The following is a 23,940-nucleotide window of genomic DNA, read 5'->3' as shown; positions in this document are numbered from 1 at the left end:
TTGGCGCAAGATACTAACAACATAAGTTGAGGCTGAATTCCAGTGTGTTAAATGAACTGCTTCTAGCAAGATACTAATTACATACTACATTGAGTCTAGTTGCAGCTGAACTGCTTCTAGCAAGATACTAATTACATACTACGTTGAGTCTAGTTGCAGCCCACTTTACCTTCCACATTTAACTTTGTCTAAGACTGGCTTCTGTAGCAATAATACATTAGAATCTTTGGAGACGCGGCCATAAGTCCAGTACATTGAATAGAGGTTTTGAAGTTGGTTTATGGTGTCGGTTATAAGCCCTCGTTGATGCGGTCATAAAATTAGTATAAAATTAAGGGTAAGCAGATACTGGCTTACGGTGTCGGTTAAGCGCCAGCAACGCGTAATGCGAAACACGTCCGTATAGGTTTTGGTTTATGATGCGGCCGTGTTCTGGTGATGCGGTCGTAAGTGCAGTAGTGAGGGGTTGCTGGTTTCAGCACATTGAATAGAGGTTAGACGGTGGTTTATGGTGTCGGTTAAGCCTCGAGGGCTGCGGCCATAAAATTATAAGTAAAATATTTACTTCACCCCGATTAAAGGTAAAGTAGATGCTGGTTTATGGTGTCGGTTTTGAGCCTCGGGGACGAGCATCACTTCTGTTTATGATGCGATTTTGCCCCGTGGTGGCGGCCATAAGCGCAGTGAAAGGGGTACCTGGTGTATGGTGCGGTTGTGCTTCGGAAGAGTTCTAACAGTTGAGCTTAAGAGGTTTCTGTGTAAATTTCCGCTGGTGAAAAGCGCTCTCTGTGGGTCTCACGGCTGGTGAGGCGCGCTCTGGGCGTTGTGTGTGTGAAGCGCGCTCTGGGTGCTGTTCTGTGTGTGAAGCGCGCTCTGGGTGTTCTGTGTGTGAGGCGCGTTCTGGGTGCAGTTCTGTGTGTGAAGCGCGCTCTGGGTGTTCTGTGTGTGAGGCGCGTTCTGGGTGCAGTTCTGTGTGTGGGGCGCGCTCTGTGTGTGTGAAGCGTGAACACAGTGACAGTGGCGGTTGATGTGTGAATAGGAGGACATTAGTGCGAAGAGAATGCTTTAAGATCAAAGGTTGACGCCTAGTGTACCTGTGGAAATTAAGTTTGTCCTGGGGTTGGCTCCCCCACCGTGTGTTGGACGCGACGCACGGACCAGCGGCGTCTGGAGGTCCAGGTTTATCACCTGAGAACTCAGGGCCCTCAAACGATAACAGAGTAACACTGGAACCGCTGTGTAGTCACGGGTTCACATTTATTCTGGAATAGAACAAGACAATGCTTTGACATCTAAGGTTGAGTTCTATATTAGTCGAAAAATAGAGGTTAGAGTCCTCGTTTCAGTGACGTTTCAGTGGTTAAAATTGTTGTGTGCCTGTCCCCTGATAATGTGAAATTACGAATAAAGAGGGAATTTGGAGCCACATAGAGATAGACGGGCATAATTAGGTGTATTACTCTGTGGTGTAATAAAAAATAAAAAATAAAAAAAAAGGAGAGAGAGAGAGTAAGAGGTGTGTAGTGGAGAATTATTGAGAAGCAGAGAGAGGAATGTGGTGGGAGACTGGCGTGCAGTTTGCGCTGTCAAGGTGGGCGTGTTGCCTGCTTATCTGTTTAACAGTGATGAAAATGAAATTAAATAAATCTCTTAGTGTGTTAATACAGGAAGCTACGGACCTGGACCAACTGCCCCCACAAGCACAGCGGCCGAAGCAAAATTATAGTAATGGGAACCACACCCAGCACGAATCAGCAGCTGTGAAACAGACAGCAGCGAGGAGAGAATTAGAGGAGAAATTAAGAGAAGTTTTAACACAAAATTGGGGCCAACAGACTTGTGGAGGTTGGGAAGGCGTCCGGAGCATCACAACAAAAGGTGAAACAAAAACACACACGAGCAGAGAAATGTGAGAGAAAGGCTCCTTTTAAGGTAACGCCCAGTTTGAGAAAAAGTTAAAATTAACCTGCCTACAAATGCACACACATGCAATGAAAAAACAGCTTACACTCATGAACATGTGAAGATTTTCCAGCAAGGTTAAAGCAGCAAAAATTAACATACTTCTGTTGTTAAATGATGAAGTTTATCCATTACTAACAAATAAACCCTCTGGGTTGCAGGACAACAATTTAGCTTCAAAGAAAAAGAAAATAAAGAGACTGGTATGACCAACCAGTGAGGAAATAACAAATTTAGTGGTTAAGAGTCAAATTGTGAGATGTTTTCTGATGATTGAACAACACAAGTGATTACTGACGGAAAGAAAATTTCTCTTTTGTGAGTTTAAAAATTTGAACATGTGCATGTTGTCCTGTCAACTTGGTGGGTTATCAGTTGATTATAGTATGGGGAAAAAAAAAAGGGGGAGAGAAGGCTGACACAGGGCCTGGCCCGGTGTTTCTCCCCTCTCTTTGTAACACAGCCAACACAACATCATTTTCCTGGTCGTACACTTCTGTTTGTTTTTGTTTTGTTTTGTTTTTGTTTTTCTCTTTATGTTTAATTACAGGCTGCTTTGCCGGCCCTGGAAGCCGAGGCTGACCTGGACTCCTGCTCTCCCCTCTACGTGATCCTGACCAAATGCTGCAGCAGCTGGACCCACAACAACAACCTGAAAATGTCAACAGTGCTGCAGGAAAGCGATCTCATGCAGCAGAGACGGAGAGCGTTAAACCTAAGGCCCGTTTCACTACACGGGGGAAAATTCTCAGACAGCTTCAGCTGACAGAGCTGTGACGAGATGCCCGCCAAGCCCGAATGAAAAGTAAGGCCGAACAAAAGAATGCTGACCTTAACAATTCTGCATTAACACTGTGCAGGGCAGTGATGGACCAACACGGCAGCAAAAAGGGCGTGACCAAGACAGGAGGAGCAACTGAGGTCAGAAGGCACCTCAGAATGGACAAAAATACAGGAGAAGAAGATGCAGGTTTCACCTACGGTGAGCATGGACATTGGAGAAAGGACTGCCCCAATTGGGGTCAGAACCAGGATGGACAGAACTTTGAGCAGCAGCAGCAGCAATGGTGGCAAACAGACTGAAAAGGAGGAGGGCAGGACCCCAGGGCACACTTCAGGCTGTGGTTTACCCAAGACACCAGAACAGGAAAGTGATGAGCACAAACACACACAAACACACACATCTACATACACTGATGAAAAGAAACACACACATGAACAGATGTGCACTCGTTGATTGAGTGAAAAATGACACACACACACACACACACACACATTGGAATGCTGATTCACTGAGAAGTGATCCACACACATACACATACACATGCACACGCTTGTGCAACGAAGAGTGATGCGCATACACACACACGCTGATGCAATGAAGAATGCTTTGCTAACAAATGCTTATGCTGATATACAAAATGCTGCACACAAATATCCCAATACATAATTTTTATGAGGAGCCATTGATTATCGTTGATTATTTGGAATGTGTTTTATGTCACCCAAAGGGCATTTATGTAGATTTAAGGAATAAGGTCTAAAACAGTTTGGTTATGAAAACAATGTCTGTGCGTGATGTCTGTTTATGGCTCAAGGACTTGACTGAATTCTTTGCTGTGCTTCACACAGCCTGATGACGAACAGTGGCACAGAGTGAAAATGATGAATTAATAGTGTAAGTTTTAGGTCGAAGTACTGCATTTTCTGTGATTGAGATTTAATTCAAGGAGGAACAAAGGTGTTACGGTACCTGAGGTTCTCATTCCTACACAATATTGTCCCGGCAGGAAGCAAAACTTTCCTGTGAATTTCTAGGTTGATTTTTGGGTTTTGCTTAGCGTTAGCTTGATTGTATCAGTGAGCTTTGGCTTGTGTTCTTTCTCTAACTGAGAGAGAGATGATTTTATGTTTGGACATGTCTGCAACGGGCCCTAGTTTGTGTTATTTTATTAGTATTTTGTTGATTACGTCTGTTTTCGTTTTCGTTTTCGTTACAGTGCACTGAGATAAGAAAATCTGAGAGGTGTGATCCACCGGTGGTGATATTTTGTGAGTTCATGATTTAACAATCAGCTCTTTAAACCAGGCCTGAAAGATTGAAATTTAAAGCGCTATAAAATATTATTACTGTAAACAGCTGCAAAGTGTGCTTCTCCATGATTGTAATTGGCTTGAGAGAAATTCACTTATAGGGGACACTGATCACGTGAGAAGTCCTGAGTCTAAAAGGATTGCAGCGAGTCAATCCAGTCCAAAAAACAAGGAATTGTTTTCCTTTAAAATGATGACGTCATCTTGCTGGTGATGGGTGCTCGAATAGTTCGCGCGTGAGACTCCATTATCAGCAACATCTGGTATGAATCGGTGTGAATGAATGCATGTGACTGGACTGTGATGGACGGACTAAAAGTTTTGACTGACTTGATACTGAGACAATGACTGCACCAACTTTAGGATTAGTAAATGCCAACAAACAATTCACCTAGCCGGCAAGAGAAGGGTGGATGCTTCGCTTTGTTTTGTTTTGTTTTTGCAGGAGCAGGAGGATAAGAGAGACCGGAGGAGGAGACGGTAGCTTCACATGAGAGTGTGGAACTGCAGATTTAACCCTTTGGTTGCTAATGCTGATTTTGAGTTCTGAGATATGGTGTCACTAACCTTCTCTTTTAATTTTCTAGCTCCGATGAATTGACACATGGGAGTGTGTCAAAAAGGGGGAAGTTGAGTCTGAACATCAAACAATGGTTTTATGAACATTTTATGACTTTATTTGTGTGTTTAATAATTTAGGTATGGTAAAACTTAAGCTTAGGGTATGTTAGACTTAGAAATGGTTCATTAATTTTTGATTTCTTTTACACACACATAGATTATGATTAGAATAAGTCCCTGGGTCAGAGAGTCCTGAACATAATATATAATAGATTATCAAGGCTAGGGAGAGAGGTGTTTTGGTTTTCTGTCTCTTGCAGAGAAAGGAACAGACACCAGAAGGGGACACGGAGATATGAGGACCCTTCACAGCAGAGAAAGATGTAGGGACTGCCGAGACAGCAACTGGGGTCAAGTGTCATGGCGTTTGGGCTCCTCGAGAGGATGGATCCCATAAACACAGCAATAACCATGAAGGGGTTGGCCAAAATCTAGGAACACCAGACCAACGAGGTTCGAGAGGCTCTTGGCAAAAAGGGGGACACGGCGGTGACCCCAAAATACACAGATCTTTGTTTGAAATCGGGGCAGAATAATCCCCTGATCTGTGCAACGACTAAAGGGTGGTCTAACCCCGGAGGTCGAAGAAAGAAGCTGAGAATCACCCAACTGGAAGATACTGGTAGCTGCAGCAATAAAAATAAAGGTTAAAAGCTCCTGAGACAGAGGTTCTAGTCTGAGTACATTTGAAAGGTATAAGGTGGCATCAAAATGGGGGTGGAAAACGGGAGCACCAAAATAAAGCTGTGGGAGAACTGGGGAGTAATGGGAGTGTCATCTGTACTTTGTTGTTGTAATCACAGTTTTTCTTGCATTTGACCTGCGTAAACACAGAGGTCATTCTAAATATGGTCCACTCATAAAGGGGGACAGAGGGCCTCAGGACCAAGAAGAACTGGACCTTGTAACGCTGGAGTGTATGTTGTAAGTGATCTCTTTTTTAAGAGATCAAAAGGGGGAATTGTGAGATTATTCTGTTATCATATGTTACCTTATATATGTAATCAAAGTAGTTGAATTATGATACTGCTGTAGATCATATTATACCCCTTAATATAGAGTGCGTGATCAGTATGTAGTTTTAGTTTGCATTATACTTCTGACTTAAAAGAGTGTGAAAATCATTAGATCTATTGGATTGACCTGTATTACTCGACACTGTTGAATGTGTTACACTGTTTCTTGACATTTCATACTGCTGAATCATGAAGAGAATGTTGTGTGCAGAAGACCTTGTGCCGATAATAGAAGAGACGACCACATTCCATACCCCCACCTTTACAGAGAGCAGAAAGACAGGGAGCCGAGGTCATAACTTAGGCACCGTGTGAGAGAAAGAATGTGAATGTTTAGGCTTTTACGACTAGGTGGGGGCTACTAGAGGCTATAAAAGGCTGAGTAACCCGTCACCATTTTGAGACTTGCTGTGACCCTCTGCAGGCAGGTCTCCCCATCATGATGGTTCTTATGCTCTTAAGTGTTGAATTATATGGAAATAAAGTATTGTTGATTGAGCATTTATACACCGAGTATTGTCCTTCCTTCAGCCCAAAGATTAAAAGAACTGGGAGATTTTAACAGGCGGCAGCGTGAAATGCTAAATTTAAAGTGTCTGAATGATTTCTGTGTTTCAGCCAAGACTCACTTTGACAAGACTGACAGGAGGAACAATCTCCGCCCTCTGCACATGCCCCGCCTCATCATATAAGTCACCCAGTTTCCACTGTGGTGATTTATGTAACAGTTTTCTTTGTTGGTTTTTTTTTGTTGTTGTTTCAAAGAGTTTACAGCGATGAACGAACATCAGACACAATCAGACGCTGAGAAGTGAAGTCGCTGTTTTATTCTCTACAGGTGACAATGAGCAGAAAGGTAGGGACAGCTCTCCTGTGTGTGCGTGTGTGTGTGTGAATTCGGTCTTTGTGGTAAATCTTAAGCTTATTAAACCATTAAATATGATTAAATGATGAAAATGCAATGAGAAAAAGCTTCAGATTTTTGTGTAACTCTCACAGAAACTTGAACCTGAAGCCTGTGAAACAAAAATTTATTTCTACTGAAACACAGAAAATAAAACTGTGGTTAGGACTTATTCTTTTATACAAACAGAACATATTTCATGTTTTCAGGTGATACAGAAAAAGAAATAAACTGCTGGGATTAAAAATTGTGTGAATTCTGTAAGATTTAAGATTCCATCACATGTACTGACAATCAGCATCACACATGAGATATGTCATTTCATTAAAAAAAAATCTTATTTAAATTTAATTTTATTTAATTTTAGTTTCTCTGAAACATTTTGTATATTTTAAATAATCAGAATGTTACCCAGAGTTTATTGGTCGTTTCACATAAATCATAATGCACAGAAAATAATCGTTTGGGTTGGATGGTTGGTTGGTTGATCGGCTTTGTGATTTGGGGGAGTTTTTTTAATGTCCACCTATTAATGGTAACTGTTTTTACATTTTAAACTATTCAGATTGTTTAGTAGACTCTTCCTGCTTATTAATCACATTAGAAAGTGAAGAAATAATGGATAATCAATAATAATAATCACTGTAAACCAGCCAAAGTAAAACTGGGTCTTTGGTAAATGTGATCTAGGAGCTTGTATGCCCCAGGCAGTCCCCTCTTCGGTGCAACAGTGTGGAAATAAAGCTGTTGTGTAAGACGGTTTGGGTTTTGGCACTGATTAAATAATGGAATGTGCTTTTGTTTTTGCTTTTCATCTTTCATTTTGTTTCATGTGAAGATGTTGTGCAGTTTGACCTGTTAGGTTGATGCTCTGAATTCTTCAGAATCACAACCAGTCAAACAGGATCCATTTGTAAGCTTAATGCTGTATGTCAGAACAGAGGTGAGAATTTAAGGGTGCTAGACTGAATGACAATAGACACTGACATTTATGTCATGTGATGGATTTGCATTCATAATGACAGTCATGACATCAAACCCTGTGAAACAGGGACAGGTTCAAACATTTGGATATTTCTAGAGTGTTGATTCTTTGGCTGGTAATTCTCATTTAGCTCATGGATATCACAATCCCTGAATACATCTGTTTATTGCAGCAGTGGGCTGTGACTTTTACAGGAAGGCAAGCAAATGTGACATTTTTTCAACTGGCAATAATAATTTAATAATGCAATGTATTCTATAAAAACATGTTTGTATGTACTCTTCTTAACAAATTTATTAGACCACCACCCAGTATAAGGTTTGTGCCACATCTGCCCTAAATGATCAGTACAGGAAATCACCAAATCATTTATATTTCTTTAATGGTTAATCCAGCAGTATGTGCAAGCAAGCTCTTTAATGGAAATTATATTTTTTTGCAGAAGTGGATTTTTCAACTGTTTTACAAATAAAAGCAGAAAAAAAAGAAAGAAATTATTGCTTTTTGATTAAGATCAAGATCCAGAAGTTTATTTTGATATATATACAATGCAAAACACAGTACTTACAGTGGGAAACTGAGGGAAATTTAAAACTGTTGGCTAAGGGTAAATGTAAATTCAGTAAAATTACAATTCACATCGGCAGTAATGACACCCGGTTACCTCAATCGGAGGTCACTAAAATCAATATTGAATCGGTGTGTAACTTTGCCAAAACAATGTGGGACTCTGTAGTTTTCTCTGGTCCCCTCCCCAATCGGACCAGAAGTGACATGCGTGTTCTCCTTAAATTGCTGTCTGTCTGAGTGGTGTCCAAAAAACTATGTGGGCTTTATAGATAATTGGGAAACTTTCTGGAGGAAACCTGGTCTTGTTAGGAGAGACTGCATCCATCCCACTTTGGATGGAGCAGCTCTCATTTCTAGAAATCTGGCCAAATTTATTAAACCCCCCAAAAATTCTCAGACTTTTTTATCTGATTTAGTGCTCAGCTCACATAATTATTTTGGGTGATTTTAACATCCATGTAGATGCTAAAAATGACATCCTCAACACAGCGTTTAATCTGTTATTAGACTTAATTGGCTTCTCTCAAAATGTCAAAGAACCCACCAACCACTTTAATCACACTCTAGATCTTGTTTTAACTTATGGCATAGAAATTGAACATTTAGCAGTGTTTCCTGAAAGACTTTCAAAATAAAACAGAAAACATGGAGAGACATGAACTGGGACACGCAAGCTTGAGACAAGAGACGGAGAGAGGGAGCGAGAGAGGGAGAGGGACACAGAGGAGAGAGACACAAGGGAAATCTACATAGACGAGGAGAGAACACATGACACATAGGAAAAGACTCAAACATCAAAAAATAGGAGAAACATAAACTAGACTAAACTCAACTAAATCCTAACTAATAATAACCACACAAGAACTTAACATATGTCCAATATAACAAAAGGAATCAAAAAATACAAAATAAACTCAAAACGCTGGGTCACAGACCCAGCCCCTAACAGGATATAGTTTGTTGCTCCTCCTTTATGGAGAGCTTTTTTGCTAGAACATCTTACTATTCATCACTGATTGAAGAAAATAAGATCAAGCCTAGGTTTCTCTTCAGCACTGTAGCCAGCCTGACAAAAGGTCAGAGTGGAAAAAATTTTACTCATAATCATCTCACAGATATAACATTATCTACAGCTACTTTCAGTACCACTGATATTCTTTTTCTCCAATTGATCTTTCTGAGTTAACTTCAGTAATTACTTCCTCCAAACCATCAATGTGTCTTTTAGACCCTATTCCTACAAGACTGCTCAAAGAAGTCCTGCCATTGAGTAATGCTTCAATCTTAAATATGATCAATCTATGTCTAATAATCGGCTATGTGCCACAGGCCTTCAAGCTGGGGTAGCTAAACCATTACTTAAAAAGCCATCTCTACAGGGAGTGCAGAATTATTAGGCAAATGAGTATTTTGTCCACATCATCCTCTTCATGCATGTTGTCTTACTCCAAGCTGTATAGGCTCGAAAGCCTACTACCAATTAAGCGCTATTAGGTGATGTGCATCTCTGTAATGAGAAGGGGTGTGGTCTAATGACATCAACACCCTATATCAGGTGTGCATAATTATTAGGCAACTTCCTTTCCTTTGGCAAAATGGGTCAAAAGAAGGACTTGACAGGCTCAGAAAAGTCAAAAATAGTGAGATATCTTGCAGAGGGATGCAGCAGTCTTAAAATTGCAAAGCTTCTGAAGCGTGATCATCGAACAATCAAGCGTTTCATTCAAAATAGTCAACAGGGTCGCAAGAAGCGTGTGGAAAAACCAAGGCGCAAAATAACTGCCCATGAACTGAGAAAAGTCAAGCGTGCAGCTGCCAAGATGCCACTTGCCACCAGTTTGGCCATATTTCAGAGCTGCAACATCACTGGAGTGCCCAAAAGCACAAGGTGTGCAATACTCTTTTCTTACATGGCCAAGGTAAGAAAGGCTGAAAGACGACCACCACTGAACAAGACACACAAGCTGAAACGTCAAGACTGGGCCAAGAAATATCTCAAGACTGATTTTTCTAAGGTTTCATGGACTGATGAAATGAGAGTGAGTCTTGATGGGCCAGATGGATGGGCCCGTGGCTGGATTGGTAAAGGGCAGAGAGCTCCAGTCCGACTCAGACGCCAGCAAGGTGGAGGTGGAGTACTGGTTTGGGCTGGTATCATCAAAGATGAGCTTGTGGGGCCTTTTCGGGTTGAGGATGGAGTCAAGCTCAACTCCCAGTCCTACTGCCAGTTTCTGGAAGACACCTTCTTCAAGCAGTGGTACAGGAAGAAGTCTGCATCCTTCAAGAAAAACATGATTTTCATGCAGGACAATGCTCCATCACACGCGTCCAAGTACTCCACAGCGTGGCTGGCAAGAAAGGGTATAAAAGAAGAAAAACTAATGACATGGCCTCCTTGTTCACCTGATCTGAACCCCATTGAGAACCTGTGGTCCATCATCAAATGTGAGATTTACAAGGAGGGAAAACAGTACACCTCTCTGAACAGTGTCTGGGAGGCTGTGGTTGCTGCTGCACGCAATGTTGATGGTGAACAGATCAAAACACTGACAGGATCCATGGATGGCAGGCTTTTGAGTGTCCTTGCAAAGAAAGGTGGCTATATTGGTCGCTGATTTGTTTTTGTTTTGTTTTTGAATGTCAGAAATGTATATTTGTGAATGTGGAGATGTTATATTGGTTTCACTGGTAAAAATAAATAATTGAAATGGGTATATATTTGTTTTTTGTTAAGTTGCCTAATAATTATGCACAGTAATAGTCACCTGCACACACAGATATCCCCCTAAAAGAGCTAAAACTAAAAACTACTTCCAAAAACATTCAGCTTTGATATTAATGAGTTTTTTGGGTTCATTGAGAACATGGTTGTTGTTCAATAATAAAATTATTCCTCAAAAATACAACTTGCCTAATAATTCTGCACTCCCTGTAGACCCAGCGGTCTTAGCTAATTAAAGGCCAGTCTCTGGCCGTCCTTTCATCTCAAAAATTCTTGAAATAGTTTCAGTCAGGTTTCAGAGCCCACAAAAGTACAGAAACTGCTTCAGTGAAGGTTTTAAATGATCTTCTTATGGCCTCTGACAGTGGAATCATCTCTGTGCTTGTCGTGCTAGACCTCAGTGCAGCGTTCAATATTGTTGACCATATAATCAATACTGTTGACCGCTATTAGAGCAAGTAGAGCATGCTGTAGGTATTACAGGTACTGCGCTGCAGTAGTTTGTATCATATCTATCTAATAGACTCCAATTTGACCATGTAAATGGAGAGTCTTCTTCACATACTAAGGTTTTAATCATGGAGTTCAACAGGGTTCAGTGCTAGGATCCATTCTGTTTACACTATACATGCTTCACTTAGGTAGTATCATCAGAAGGCATAGCATACATTTTCACTGCTATGCAGATGACACCCAACTTTATCTATCCATGAAGCCAGATAACTCACACCAATTAGTTAAACTGCATCGATGTCTTAAAGACATAAAGACTTGGATGGCCTCTAACTTTCTGCTTCTAAATTAAGATAAAACTGAGGTTATTGTATATGGCCCTGAAAATCTTAGAAATATTGTATCTACCCAGATTCTTACTCCGGATTCATTACCTTGTCATTGGAGTAATTTTTGACCAGGACATGTCCTTCAATGCACATATTAAACAAATATATAGGACTGCTTTCTTCCATTTATGCAATATCTCTAAAATTAGAAATATCCTGTCTCAGTGACACTGAAAAACGAGTTCATGCATTTATTACTTCTAGGTTGGACTACTAAAAAGAATGTCTGACTATGAAATGCACAATTTATTAAAAGAAACTGCATTGGCTATAATGTGACTGACAAACACAGACTTATAAAGAGAAGTATCCCTATGTATTTGAGTTGAAAAGAGATTATGTTCAAATGAATGTTCATTCTAAAATGAGCTAATGATAAAGTTGATTAAGGATGAAGTTAATTTGGATAAACTGAATGAAACATGAAGTATATTTAGAATCAGAATACTTTATTAATTCTCATTCTGATATTAAAATTAATTTACATATGAATATACTATACTATGTTTCATTCAGTTTATCCAATTTAACTTTATCATTCATCAACTTTATCATTAGCTCATTTTCAAATGAACATTCATTTTAACATGATCTCTTTTGTGATGGAATTATTAACATTTCTATGTTAAGTACAACATAGAAAAGAAGAAAAGAAGAAAATGCATTGAAGTGAAAATTTAAAGTTGAAACTTTTGAAACTTTGCTTTAAACCATATATATGGAAAAGTCAGACAGATAGAGGATGATAAGGTGTAGCTGGAAATCGGGTGATTTAATGTGACGATCTGATATCACCAGAGGGATCAACCGCTGCCCAAACTTTGAACCTGCAAATCACCTTATATTTTTTGGCTTTTTCTGTTCTCATTTTTGCCATGTTAGATCATAGACTCAAGAAGATTTGGATTTTTAATATTTTTCTGCTGGCTTACAACTTCCAAGAATTTCCTCTGATTCCCTTTTGGGTAAAACCTTCAGAAGATTTGGAATTCCACTGTATTCCTGGGAGATTGAATTTCCAGTGGATTGACAGAGGGTTTCTTCCAATATTTGACAACATAGCAAGTCCAAGTTAGGATTTCTGATCCATGGTGGAAAGAATCTGTGCTAAACCCTCACTCTCCTTCTTTAGATATCTACAGGTTTGGCATCACACATTTGTTTCTGAAGTCTTTCTGCTGGTCCTTCCTCGTGACACCTGAGAGTTTCCTTTTCTTGTCCCTTTTAAACTGGTTTAAAAGGGACAAGAAAAACAAATTTATAGTCAACTTTTATTTTGTCATTTTTATGGAGTCCTGGATGCTACTTACTTTTAGTTTGAACAAAGTAGTAATATAAAAGAGAATAATTACATCCGCAGTGAATCACCCCAGCGATTATAGAACTGTTTCAGACATGCGATTTTCTTTGATTTTGGCAGGGAAACAGGATGTCAAATTCAACACGTGAGGAGCTGCTCCTGAGAGCACTGAAAGATCTGGGAGACAATGAGTTAAAAGAGTTCAAGTGGTACCTGCAAAAGTCTGACGTCCTGGAACGCTTCCCAATAATCCCAAAGAGCAAACTAGATAAGGCAGACAGGCCAGACACAGTGGATCAGATGCTGCAAACATACTGTGAAAACGTGCTTGAGGTCACCAAAAAGGTTTTGAGGAAGCTAGATAGGAATGACCTTGTGCAGATTTTAATTGACCCAAATGCAGAACCTGAAGCAGGTAAGTCATGGAATGATTAACACTCATATGAGAAATGTGCTTTGATTCCTGATATCAGGTGCACTTTGTGATGACCATAATTCAGACAGAAAATGTATCTAATTACATTTTCAGTTTGTTATGAGCCATGGCATAGAGATAGACTTGATAACTTCAGATGTTGTTCTTTACCTTAATACACAGATGGTAGATCTCAGACGATAGCAAGAAATGGCAATAGTGGGTTTGGGAGGTCAAAAGAATAATATAGAATAGGACCTATTAATTGCTTTGATATGAAATGTACTTACCACACTCATGGACATGACAGTTATATTTTAGCGTTGATGAACAAAACTGCTACAGAAATTTGGGTACTTACTGGTTTTTGCTAAGAAACTGTCCTTGCCATTCTAACCACATTCTACATATTCTCCATTGACAACTATCACAATTACATAAAGTACCCCCTTTTTTCACAACTGACATTTACTCACATCTACTCTCACCATTTCACTGTTTACTTAGAGGGTTTTGCCGAGTTCCAGAAAAACCTCAAATCCAACCTGATGAAAAAGTTTCAGGAATCAGCTGAAAAACTTAAAAAAGGAGGTAAATCTAAGCTTCAAAATGAGACCTACACAGAGGTCTGCCTCAAAATAGAAAACAGCCAAGAGGCCAACAAGGAACATGAGATCAGACTAATTGAAAAAGCACACAGGAAACCAGACAGACCAGAAACAAGAATTCGATGTGAAGACATCTTCAAAGCTTCACCCATTAAAGACAAACCAATCAGAACAGTGCTGACAAAGGGAGTGGCTGGCATTGGGAAAACAGTCTCAACACAGAAGTTCACTCTGGACTGGGCTGAAGACAAAGCCAACCAGGACATTCACTTAACATTTCTGTTCACTTTCAAAGAGCTGAATGTACTGGAAGAGAAAAAGTTCAGTTTGGTGGAACTTGTGAATCATTTTTTTACTAAAACCAAAGAAGCAGGAATCTGCAGCTTTGAAGGGTTTAAGGTTGTGTTCATCTTTGATGGTCTGGATGAGTGTCGACTTCCTCTGGACTTCCACAAAACTGCAATCCTGACTGATACTACAGAATCCACCTCAGTCAGTGTGCTGCTGATAAACCTCATCAGGGGGGATCTGCTTCCCTCTGCTCGCCTCTGGATAACCACACGGCCTGCAGCAGCCAATCAGATCCCTCCTGAATATGTAAACATTGTGACGGAAGTTATGGGGTTCACTGATGCTCAAAAACTAGACTACTTCAGAAAGAAATTCAGAGATGAGAAGCTTATTGGCAGAATGATCTCTCATATGAAAACATCACAGAGCTTAAACATCATGTGCCACATTCCAGTCTTCTGCTGCATCACTGCTACAGTTCTGGAGGATATGTTGAAAACTAAAGAGAAAGAAGAGCTGCCCAAGACCCTGACTGAGATGTACATCCACCTTTTGATATCTCAAGCCAAAGTAAAGAAGGTCAAGCATCAGGGAGCAACTGATGCTGATCCACAGTGGAATCAAGCAAGCAAGGAGATGATTCTGTCTTTGGGAAAACTGGCTTTTGAGCAGCTACAGAAAGGCAACCTGATATTTTATGAATCAGACTTGAAAGACTGTGGCATCAATGTCACAAGTGCTTCAGTATATGCAGGACTTTTTACAGAGATATTTAAAGAGGAGAGAGTGTTGCGCCAGGACAAAGTGTTTTCCTTTATCCACCTGAGTGTTCAGGAGTTTCTGGCTGCTCTGTATGTCCATATGACGTTTTTCAGCTCTGGACTCAATCTGCTGGACGAACTCCAACAATCATCCTGGATTTCTAGACTTTCAAGAAGTAAATCGAATCTCCATCAGAGGGCTGTGGACAAGGCCTTACAGAGCCCAAATGGACACCTGGACTTGTTCCTCCGTTTCCTTCTGGGTCTTTCACTGGAGACCAATCAGATTCTCCTACAAGGCCTACTGAGAAAGACAGGAAGTAGCTCACAGGAAACAGTCCAGTACATCAAGGAAAGGCTTGATGATGGTCTCCCTTCTGAGAAAAGCATTAATTTGTTTCACTGTTTGAATGAAATGAATGATCGTTCTCTATTGGAGGACATCCAAAAGTCATTGAGTTCAGGAAATCTTTACACGAATGATCTAATTCCATCTCAGTGGTCAGCTCTAGTCTTCATCTTATTATCATCAGAAAATCTGGATGTCTTTGACCTGAAGAAATATTCAGCTTCAGAGGAGGTTCTTCTGAAGCTGCTGCCTGTGGTTAAAGCCTCCAACAAAGCTTTGTAAGTGCTGTGATATCTATTAAAAGTCATTGGTTAGCTACTATTGATATTCATATGATGATTTTAAAATACGTTTTCAATGGTTCTCTCTGTTGTTGTTTAATTTTTCAGGTTGAGTTCTTGTAACCTGTCAGAGAAAAGTGTAAAAATTCTGTCTCCAGTGCTCGGCTCCCAGTCCTCTTGTCTGAGAGAGCTGGACCTGAGTAACAACAACCTGGAGGATTCAGGAGTGAAGATGCTTTCTACCATACTGGAGGGTCCACATTGTCAACTGGAAACTCTCAGGTCAGGAATGTTAGTGCTGGCTGATGCTCTCTATGTTTTGTGGCATATTTTATTCTTAGTCTTGGTAAATTTAATTACTATTCAAATTTCTTCTTGATTCCAACATACAGTGTTGCATACATGTCTTGATTTCTCTTTGGTTTTGTGAGCTATTGTTTTAGTTTTAGTTTTGTCCATTTGACATACTTACATATTTGAGATCATCAAACACATTTTCATATCAGACAAAGCTAACCTGAGTAAACACAATCTGCAGGTTTTTAAATGCTAACTGAATTTATTAAGGTAAAAAAAAACTATCCAAACTTACCTGGCCTTATGTGAAAAAAGTGTCAATCTGTAGTTGATGTTGATTTGCATCAATTCTGTCTGTCTTTTTGTGCTAATTTAAAAATCATTGTTATTTTAATATCTCTAATGGTTTGTTTATAAACAGGCTGAGTGGCTGTAACTTGTCGTGGAGAAGCTGCGAGACTCTTTCTACAGTTATCAGCACACAGTCCTTAAATCTAAAAGAACTGGATGTGAGCAACAATGACCTGCAGGATTCAGGAGTACAACTTTTATCTGCTGGACTGGAGAGTCATCACTGTGTACTTCAAACTCTTAGGTCAGGACTCCACAGTTTCCTCATTTTAGGAACATTGCATATCACTTTATCATTTTTATCATCAAATTGGACAACTTTCATGTAGTTTTATTTAATTTCTCTGATTGATTTGATTTATTAATAATGTAACTGGACTTACTTGTGGAGTACAGTGCTATACAAAGGTACTATCTGCTATCTTTTTCATTTTCTTATTTGTGTAATTTTCAAATATCTGTTACCAAGTTTTGTAAGGAAGTTTCTAGCTTCAGAAAAAAATAACCGACTCAATTTCAGGCTATCAGGCTGTCAAGTCACAGAACAAGGCTGTGCTGCTCTGGCCTCAGCTCTGAGTTCAAACCCTTCCCATCTGAGAGAATTGGACCTGAGCTACAATCATCCAGGAGACCAAGGAGTGACTCTCCTTTCTTTGGGCCTGAAGGATAGACAATGCCAACTGGAAACACTCAGGTACGAACAGAAAATTAACAGCCTACTAATTACTAATTAAAATACTTTTGAATATTAATCATATAATTAAACCTCTGAGGTTTCACTCAGTATTGGTGATGACCTCTTGCTCCAAATGCTGCCCCTATACTTTGGAGATAAGTAAACAGGATTTATTTTGAAAAAATATAAATAGTTTTTTAAACATGTCAGTGCATCATGGGTCATGCTTTAGCAAAAATGAAAGTTTTAAGCCTAATCTTAAAAGTATATATAGTGTCTATCTCCTGAATCCAAACTGGAAGCTGGTTCCACAGAATAGGGGCCTGAAACCCGAATGCTCTGCCTCCCATTCTACTTTTAAATACTCTAGGAACAACAAATAAGATCTTTTATGTGAAGAGAAGGATTTTAAATACAAATCTGGATTTATCAGGGAGCCATTGAAGAGAGGGAGTATGAGAGAAATATGCTGTCTCTTTCTAGAGGCCATAAGAAGATCATTTGTAGCCTTTACCAGTGATGGGAATAACGGCGTTACAAGTAACGGCGTTACTAACGGCGTTACTTTTTTCAGTAACGAGTAATCTAACTAATTACTATTCCTATCGTTACAATGGCGTTACAGTTACTAACAAGGTAACGCGGTCCGTTACTATTTTTCAACAAACAGACGGTTGAAGCTGTGTTCAGCTTACCGCATCTTATATCAGCTGCACGGAAGTAGCTGTAAGTAATCTGGACGCTACAGCTTCCCGCGGACGGTAATCACGATCACTGTCTAGCACAACACCTGGAGCTCAGGGGGCAAAACAATCGCATGAGTGCTGCTGTTTGACTGAGGAAAAATAAAGTAGTCGTGGTAAGTCAATCACATGACCACTTAAAGACAAAGCAACAAGGTGCCAGTTTTTAAATTGTGTTGATAGGCCACGTAAAACCAGAGTCATGATAAACAATATATACGCGGTGTTTTTTCCTCAATAGTTTCGCCACGTTAGCGCTAGCAAGCACTCTCTGCTTATGAGCAAAAAAACAAAACAAAAAAAAGTTTTAGGAGTGACGGCGAGAGAAAGAGAGAGAGAGAAAGAGAGAGGGAGAGCAAGAGAGAGGGAGAGAGAAAGAGAAACAGAGAGAGAGAAAGAGAGAGGGAGAGAGAGAAAGAGAGAGAGCAGGAAAAGAGAGAGACCGAGTTTTGAGATGTGAGATTTGTGACGTTTAGCGTGTTTGGAGTGTGTAGTTAATGTGTTGTCTTGTGTAGTTAGTGTGTAGTGTTGTGGATAGTTTTGTGTTGTGTGTCAGAACAATGAGGCGACTGCTGTCTCCAGGTAGAAACAGAGGTGATACACCTGCTGCTGTCAGACCTGCAGGTATCAGGCTGTGATGTTCTCCTTTATAGTGGACAGAAATGATTTTTTTGGAGTGGCACAAATAATTTGTGTGGCATCTTATTGAAGAACAGCTGATTGTTCTTTAAATAGTTTGAAATGGTTATTTTAAAAAAGGGTAAAAGGTAAATGGATGCAAATAACTTTGTTGTTTGCAAAACTTGTGCATAGGATTTTAAAATTGACAATTAATATTTGCATTTGAAGTTATGAAATATGATTCATTAAACATGTTTATGGTTGTTACAGTAAAAATATAACTTTTTCTACTCTGATTTTATGTTTTTTGTCTGATTTTAGATCAATTCTGGTTATACAGTATGACAAAATGAGAACATAACTGTAAATTCAGGCACGTGAGGTTGCGCTAAAAAGAATGATACCAAACAAGGCAAAGCAAATAGTTTTTAAAGGTTAAAATGTGGAGAGAAAATCAAGAGTAGTAAAAAAATGGCCAATTATACCCTGGACGCCAGAGGTTTAAACGTTCTTTGTTTTTTTTTTAAGTAACACAATAGTTACTTTTCCAAGTAATTAATTACTTTTGAATATTGTAACTCAGTTACTAACTCAGTTACTTTTTTGAAGAAGTAACTAGTAACTATAATTGAATTACTATTTCAAAGTAACTTGCCCAACACTGGCCTTTACTAGTACAAACAAAAATAAGATAACAAGGAGTATGGAATATAATGAATTTTATTATTTAACTTTAATACTACTACTACTACTACTAACAGTAATAATAATAATAATAATAATAATAATAATAATAAGCAACAGAAGCAACATTAAAATTAAAGCTGCAAGCAGCGTTATGAGGGCCCTCGCACCCCGGCGCGTCGAAACACGCCCACCACCTACACCAAGCATTTCCGATCTGATGTCACATTAATGGAATTCATGTGTAGAACCACCAGCTAAAATTTCATTTCGTTCAATGATGATTATAGTCATCCCACTAGGTGGCGCTCTAACCATTACTGATAAATCACTTGTCAAACATTTCCGAGCTTGACTCTCGACTCATGCCTGCAAAGTTTGGGAGAGATTGGACATTGTGTTTTTGAATGACAGCAGATTTAATATCACAAAGGTCTTTAGATTCCATGCACTCAAAGTACGAGGCCTGAAAAGAGGGGAAAATGTCGCCAAAATTACACATTAATTTTAAAATGTCTGACTTCCTGTTGGATTTGGGATATTGCTCCAAGAGACTTTTTTGTACATCTTGATATCTTACATAAGCTTATCAGGTTTTACACTCATAGATGAAACACAGAGCAGGGGCTGATGTTTTGAAATTTTGTAGGGGGCGCTGTGGAGCCATTTTGCAATATTCCATGAAAATGATCACATAACAAGAAAGCCTTCATCACATTGGAGGTGTGGGCCAAATTTCAAGAGTTCTTGAGCTTTCCAAGCCCCTCAAAAGCCACTTCATCTTTCATGGTGAACCGCCTTGCCACCAGGGTGCGCCATTAAGTTTAAACTCACAATTTTCTCACTGAAGCATCATGAGGGACTGATGTTAAGATTCACCGCTTTTGAGGTCGACCTGATGAACCTGTGAAAATCAGTATATCAAAGGTCGTGTCCAAATTCATGGGCTGCATCCTCCTGAGGACGCATTTGTAGACCGATTACGTCACAGCGGCGCCCCGAAGGCTGTCCAGATTCGTAGACTCCTCCGAATGCAGCCGACAAATGCGTCCTCCTTTTCCCCGAATTTGAAGGATGGGTCGGGTGTGTCCTTCGTGGCCCACCATATCCCAGAATTCATAGCGCAGCCCAGCCAAATTCCAGTTTCCGGCAATGGCGGCCGCTACTAATTTTTAAAATTACTCTTATTAACCTTTCTGGGTCACAAAATAAACTTTTAATATATTTTCAGGTGAGAATGTGGGTGTGTAAACTTCAAATTTCTGCTCGGTTTATCAAGACATCGCATATTTGCAAAAGTGCTTCGACGTTTTCGGAGACGTCTGTTACCCACCAGCTCGATAGCTAGCCGAGAGCTTGAGGGTCACTGAAGCCGCCGAGAACGGCACAACTCCTGGCACATAATTTTCAGATCACTGCGGACTTTCGTTACTCAGGTTAAACGTAATGTATAAGTCACTTAGACAACCTAAAAATGTTATTGTTTGTCTTTTTTCAGTGTTTTATTTGTTCGTGAGTAAATCGGTTTGGCTGAGATTAAAGTTATTAGATTAGATTAGATAAAATAAAACTTTATTAATCCCCCGGGTGGGTTCCTCCTTGGTTTTCACACAGCTGAATAAACGTCAAACAGAAAACTGATTAAACAGAAGTGTGAGATGGTCGAGAATTTACGCCAGTGTCCTGTTATATTTTAGATAGCAAGGAGCAGACGGCCGAGTTTATTAAACTCTAGCGAGGCAGCGGTGACGCTAATCAGAAGGCTAGACCGTCCAATTCCACAGCCGTTTACTTCCGGCCTACCTGACCTTCTGAGGACCCAGCCCACGTAGACCGCGAAGGCCGGGTCCTCAGGAGGATGCAGCCCATGAATTTGGACAGGACTAAAGTATAAGACATGATATTTCTTGTTCCCACTAGGTGGCGTTCTGCGTATTCCTGACAATGGGCATATCAATCTGTTCAGGGCAGGTCTGTCATCATGCCTGTAAAGTCTGGTTCTGATCAGACTGGATTTCTTTGAGTTATACTAATTTGTTTCTTCATGGCGAGACATCAATATTCGCCATGCTGCTGAGGTCACACCCTTTCCTGAAAACTCACACATTTCAATGTATTGGCAAGATCAACTCCTTAAGGCTTTCCTGGAGACATTTGAGGCTCCACAGGTCACCCACCACAAAATCAGTATGTCAAAGTGTAAAACAGGACAATTCCTTATCATATGTGTGCACTTTGGTCAAGATTGGACCATGTATGACGCAATGAGAGGCAATAAGATTTTCATGGTGAATCATCGAAATTCACCGTGGGGCCACGACCACACCATTTCCCGAAAACTCAAAAGCTCCGCAATTTAAGATGGCCCAGGTGTGTAGTTGATACTGACCAAATATGAAGCTTATACGATCAAATCCCAAGGAGGAGTTCGGAAAAGTACTAGCACTGGAAATGGCAAAATGGGAGCCAAAATGTCACCTTCAATCCAAAATGGCAGACTTCCTGTTGGGTTTGCCTCAATGGCCCCACTGACTTTTTTGTTCGTCTCAGCATGATACACGTGTGAGCCAAATTTCATTCATGTAGCTCAAACTATGTGTTCGTAGGACTGCATTTAACAACACATAGGTGGCGCGCCAGAGCCATTTTCCAATGCTCATATGTAAAACCATCAAAATACGAAATTTTTCACCAGACCTGACACGTGTGCAAAATTTCATGAGTTTTTGATCATGTTAAAGCCCTCAAAAGGCACTTGTTTTGTCTGAATAATAATAAGAAACGGAGCAGATACAATAGGGCCTTTGCACTCTCAGTGCTCGGGCCCTAAATAATAAATTATTATTAAAAACTCGATAGTAGAAATAAATAAATGAGAAAATAAATTGTTTTTCCACTTTTCTTCCCTCAGGTTGGAACATTGTGGAGAACAGCGACTGAAACCTGGTCTGAGGAAGTGTAAGAAACATTCATATATTTAAATTTCAATTTTCATCTGATGTTAAGAGGAACTAATCTGCAAAAACCAGCTTTGCAGTATTAGGGTCATGGCCTCCTTCACAGTTTAGTCATGGTCAATAGTCTGTTAGGATTCATTTCAGCTAATTGGAGTCCGTAAACTGGATATTTTGGCTATGTTTGTGCCTTTTGCAGCATTTTTAATGCAATTATCTGACAAATAATATGGCGGCTGTGTGGTTAGTTTTACTAACTCACTGTTCAAGTAGTATGAGCTCCAGTTTTGATGAATGAATTTCTAAAATTGTAATGTTACACATCACCAAGTAGCAGATGTCTGTGTCCGTGTAAATGGACTGGTTCTTAAACAGTGCTTTTCTACCCTATCTTTCCCACGTGTTCTATGCTCTTTCTATGTAAGTCCTATCTAAAATTCACACACATTCTTATTCTGATCGGTCAACTTGGGGTTAGTATCTTGCCCAAGGGTATTTGGCACACAGACTGAAGAAGATGGGTATCGAACCACCTTCAAACATGGTCACTTCTGCCTCCAAAAAACAAAAAAATATTTGTTTTGTGAGTCTGTGGTTGGATGATAGAATAATACTTTGTGCTGTTGTTTCTTTCAGATTTCTGTGGGCTTGAACTGGATTCAAATACAGCGCACAGAAACCTCAAACTGTCTGACGACAACAAGAAGGTGACTGTGGTGAAAGAGGAACAGCCCTATCCAAATCATCCGGAGAGGTTTGACTACTGCTGCTGGCAGGTGCTGTGTAAAAATGGTCTGACTGGTCGTTGTTACTGGGAGGTGGAGAGGGAAGGGCAAGTTGTCATAGCAGTGACGTACAAAAGAATCAGCAGGAAAGGGAACAGTGCGGACTGCAGGCTCGGGTGGAATGACCAGTGCTGGAGTCTAATCTGCACTCAAGAGAAATATTCTTTTTGGCACAACAAGAGAGAACATGTAGTCTATCTTCCCTATGGTGCTACTCTACCTAAAAGAATAGCAGTGTATGTGGACTGTCCTGCTGGTACTGTGTCCTTCTACCGAGTCTGCTCGGACAAACTGACCCCCCTGCACACCTTCCACACCACATTCACCGAACCAGTCTACCCCGCCTTTGGGTTCGGGTTTGGGTTCTGGTCATATGACTCCACAGCATCTCTGTGTGAGTTGTAGGAGAGAGTCTGCTCCTGACTGCAAACTACTGCTGATGGTGCTTTTCACTCTGCACACCACAGACTATAAGCCAAAGGACCATGTAGCAGTTACCCTCCTACTGATTCTGCACAACAGAGTGGTGGTCACCAGACACTTGGTGGTGAATGAATGAAAGTCCTACCAAAGACCTGAAAATAATGTAATCCTTTTTTTTTTTGTTTTTTGTAATTTTTACCCCATGGTCATAAATGCATGACATGTATGACAGTATTGGAAGGGGCTGTGAATACAAACAGTCGACAGACATGTTTATCATAGGAAATGTACTGTACATTATAACATACAAATGTAATGACTCCCTGCTTTTACACATATTTTTTTATGATGGCTTTGATGGCTATGATGCTAACCCTACCTGGTCTACTTTCATTCTGACGTCTCGGGTTATTCTGTTAAAATCTATTAAAACTGATGTCTGTGAAGGTTCTCAGTCATCCAGGTCATTGTAGTCAAAGGAGTTTGCAAAGAAGTGGGGGGTTGGGGGGATACTCCCACTAGGTTTAAATCTGGGACTCCCCACCATTTGACCTTAGAACTGAAGAAGCTTCTTGGATGAGAGGTGAAACGTCTTCAAGCAACTCAAAGAAGTCCAGACGCTTTTCTTTGCAAACTCCTTTGACTATTAAAACTGACGTGAAACTTTTTTTGCCACATTTTACTG

At 40.0% G+C, this 23,940-nt stretch overlaps 1 protein-coding gene across 2 annotated transcripts; it reads left to right on the top strand.

The window, feature by feature from the left end:
* The first annotated feature begins 6,315 nt into the window (after positions 1-6,315).
* Positions 6,316-23,773, top strand: LOC100698282 (NACHT, LRR and PYD domains-containing protein 12-like). Of its 2 annotated transcripts, XM_003459606.4 has the most exons (8): positions 6,322-6,549; positions 13,137-13,431; positions 13,939-15,718; positions 15,830-16,003; positions 16,440-16,613; positions 16,890-17,063; positions 22,005-22,051; positions 22,684-23,773. In XM_003459606.4, exons 1-8 carry the CDS (start codon positions 6,538-6,540, stop codon positions 23,235-23,237), a joined length of 3,210 nt encoding a protein of 1,069 aa, XP_003459654.2. In that variant the 5' UTR covers positions 6,322-6,537; the 3' UTR covers positions 23,238-23,773. The 2 variants fall into 2 exon arrangements, with proteins under 2 accessions (XP_019201869.1, XP_003459654.2); XM_019346324.2 differs by lacking the exon at positions 13,137-13,431 and having other exon boundaries at positions 6,316-6,549.
* The last annotated feature ends 167 nt before the right edge of the window (positions 23,774-23,940 follow it).

This window comes from Oreochromis niloticus, linkage group LG15, assembly GCF_001858045.2.
Source record: "Oreochromis niloticus isolate F11D_XX linkage group LG15, O_niloticus_UMD_NMBU, whole genome shotgun sequence".
Taxonomy (NCBI): Eukaryota; Metazoa; Chordata; class Actinopteri; order Cichliformes; family Cichlidae; genus Oreochromis; species Oreochromis niloticus.
Note: the sequence above shows the minus strand (reverse complement) of the source record. Positions and strands in the feature narration are given on the sequence as shown.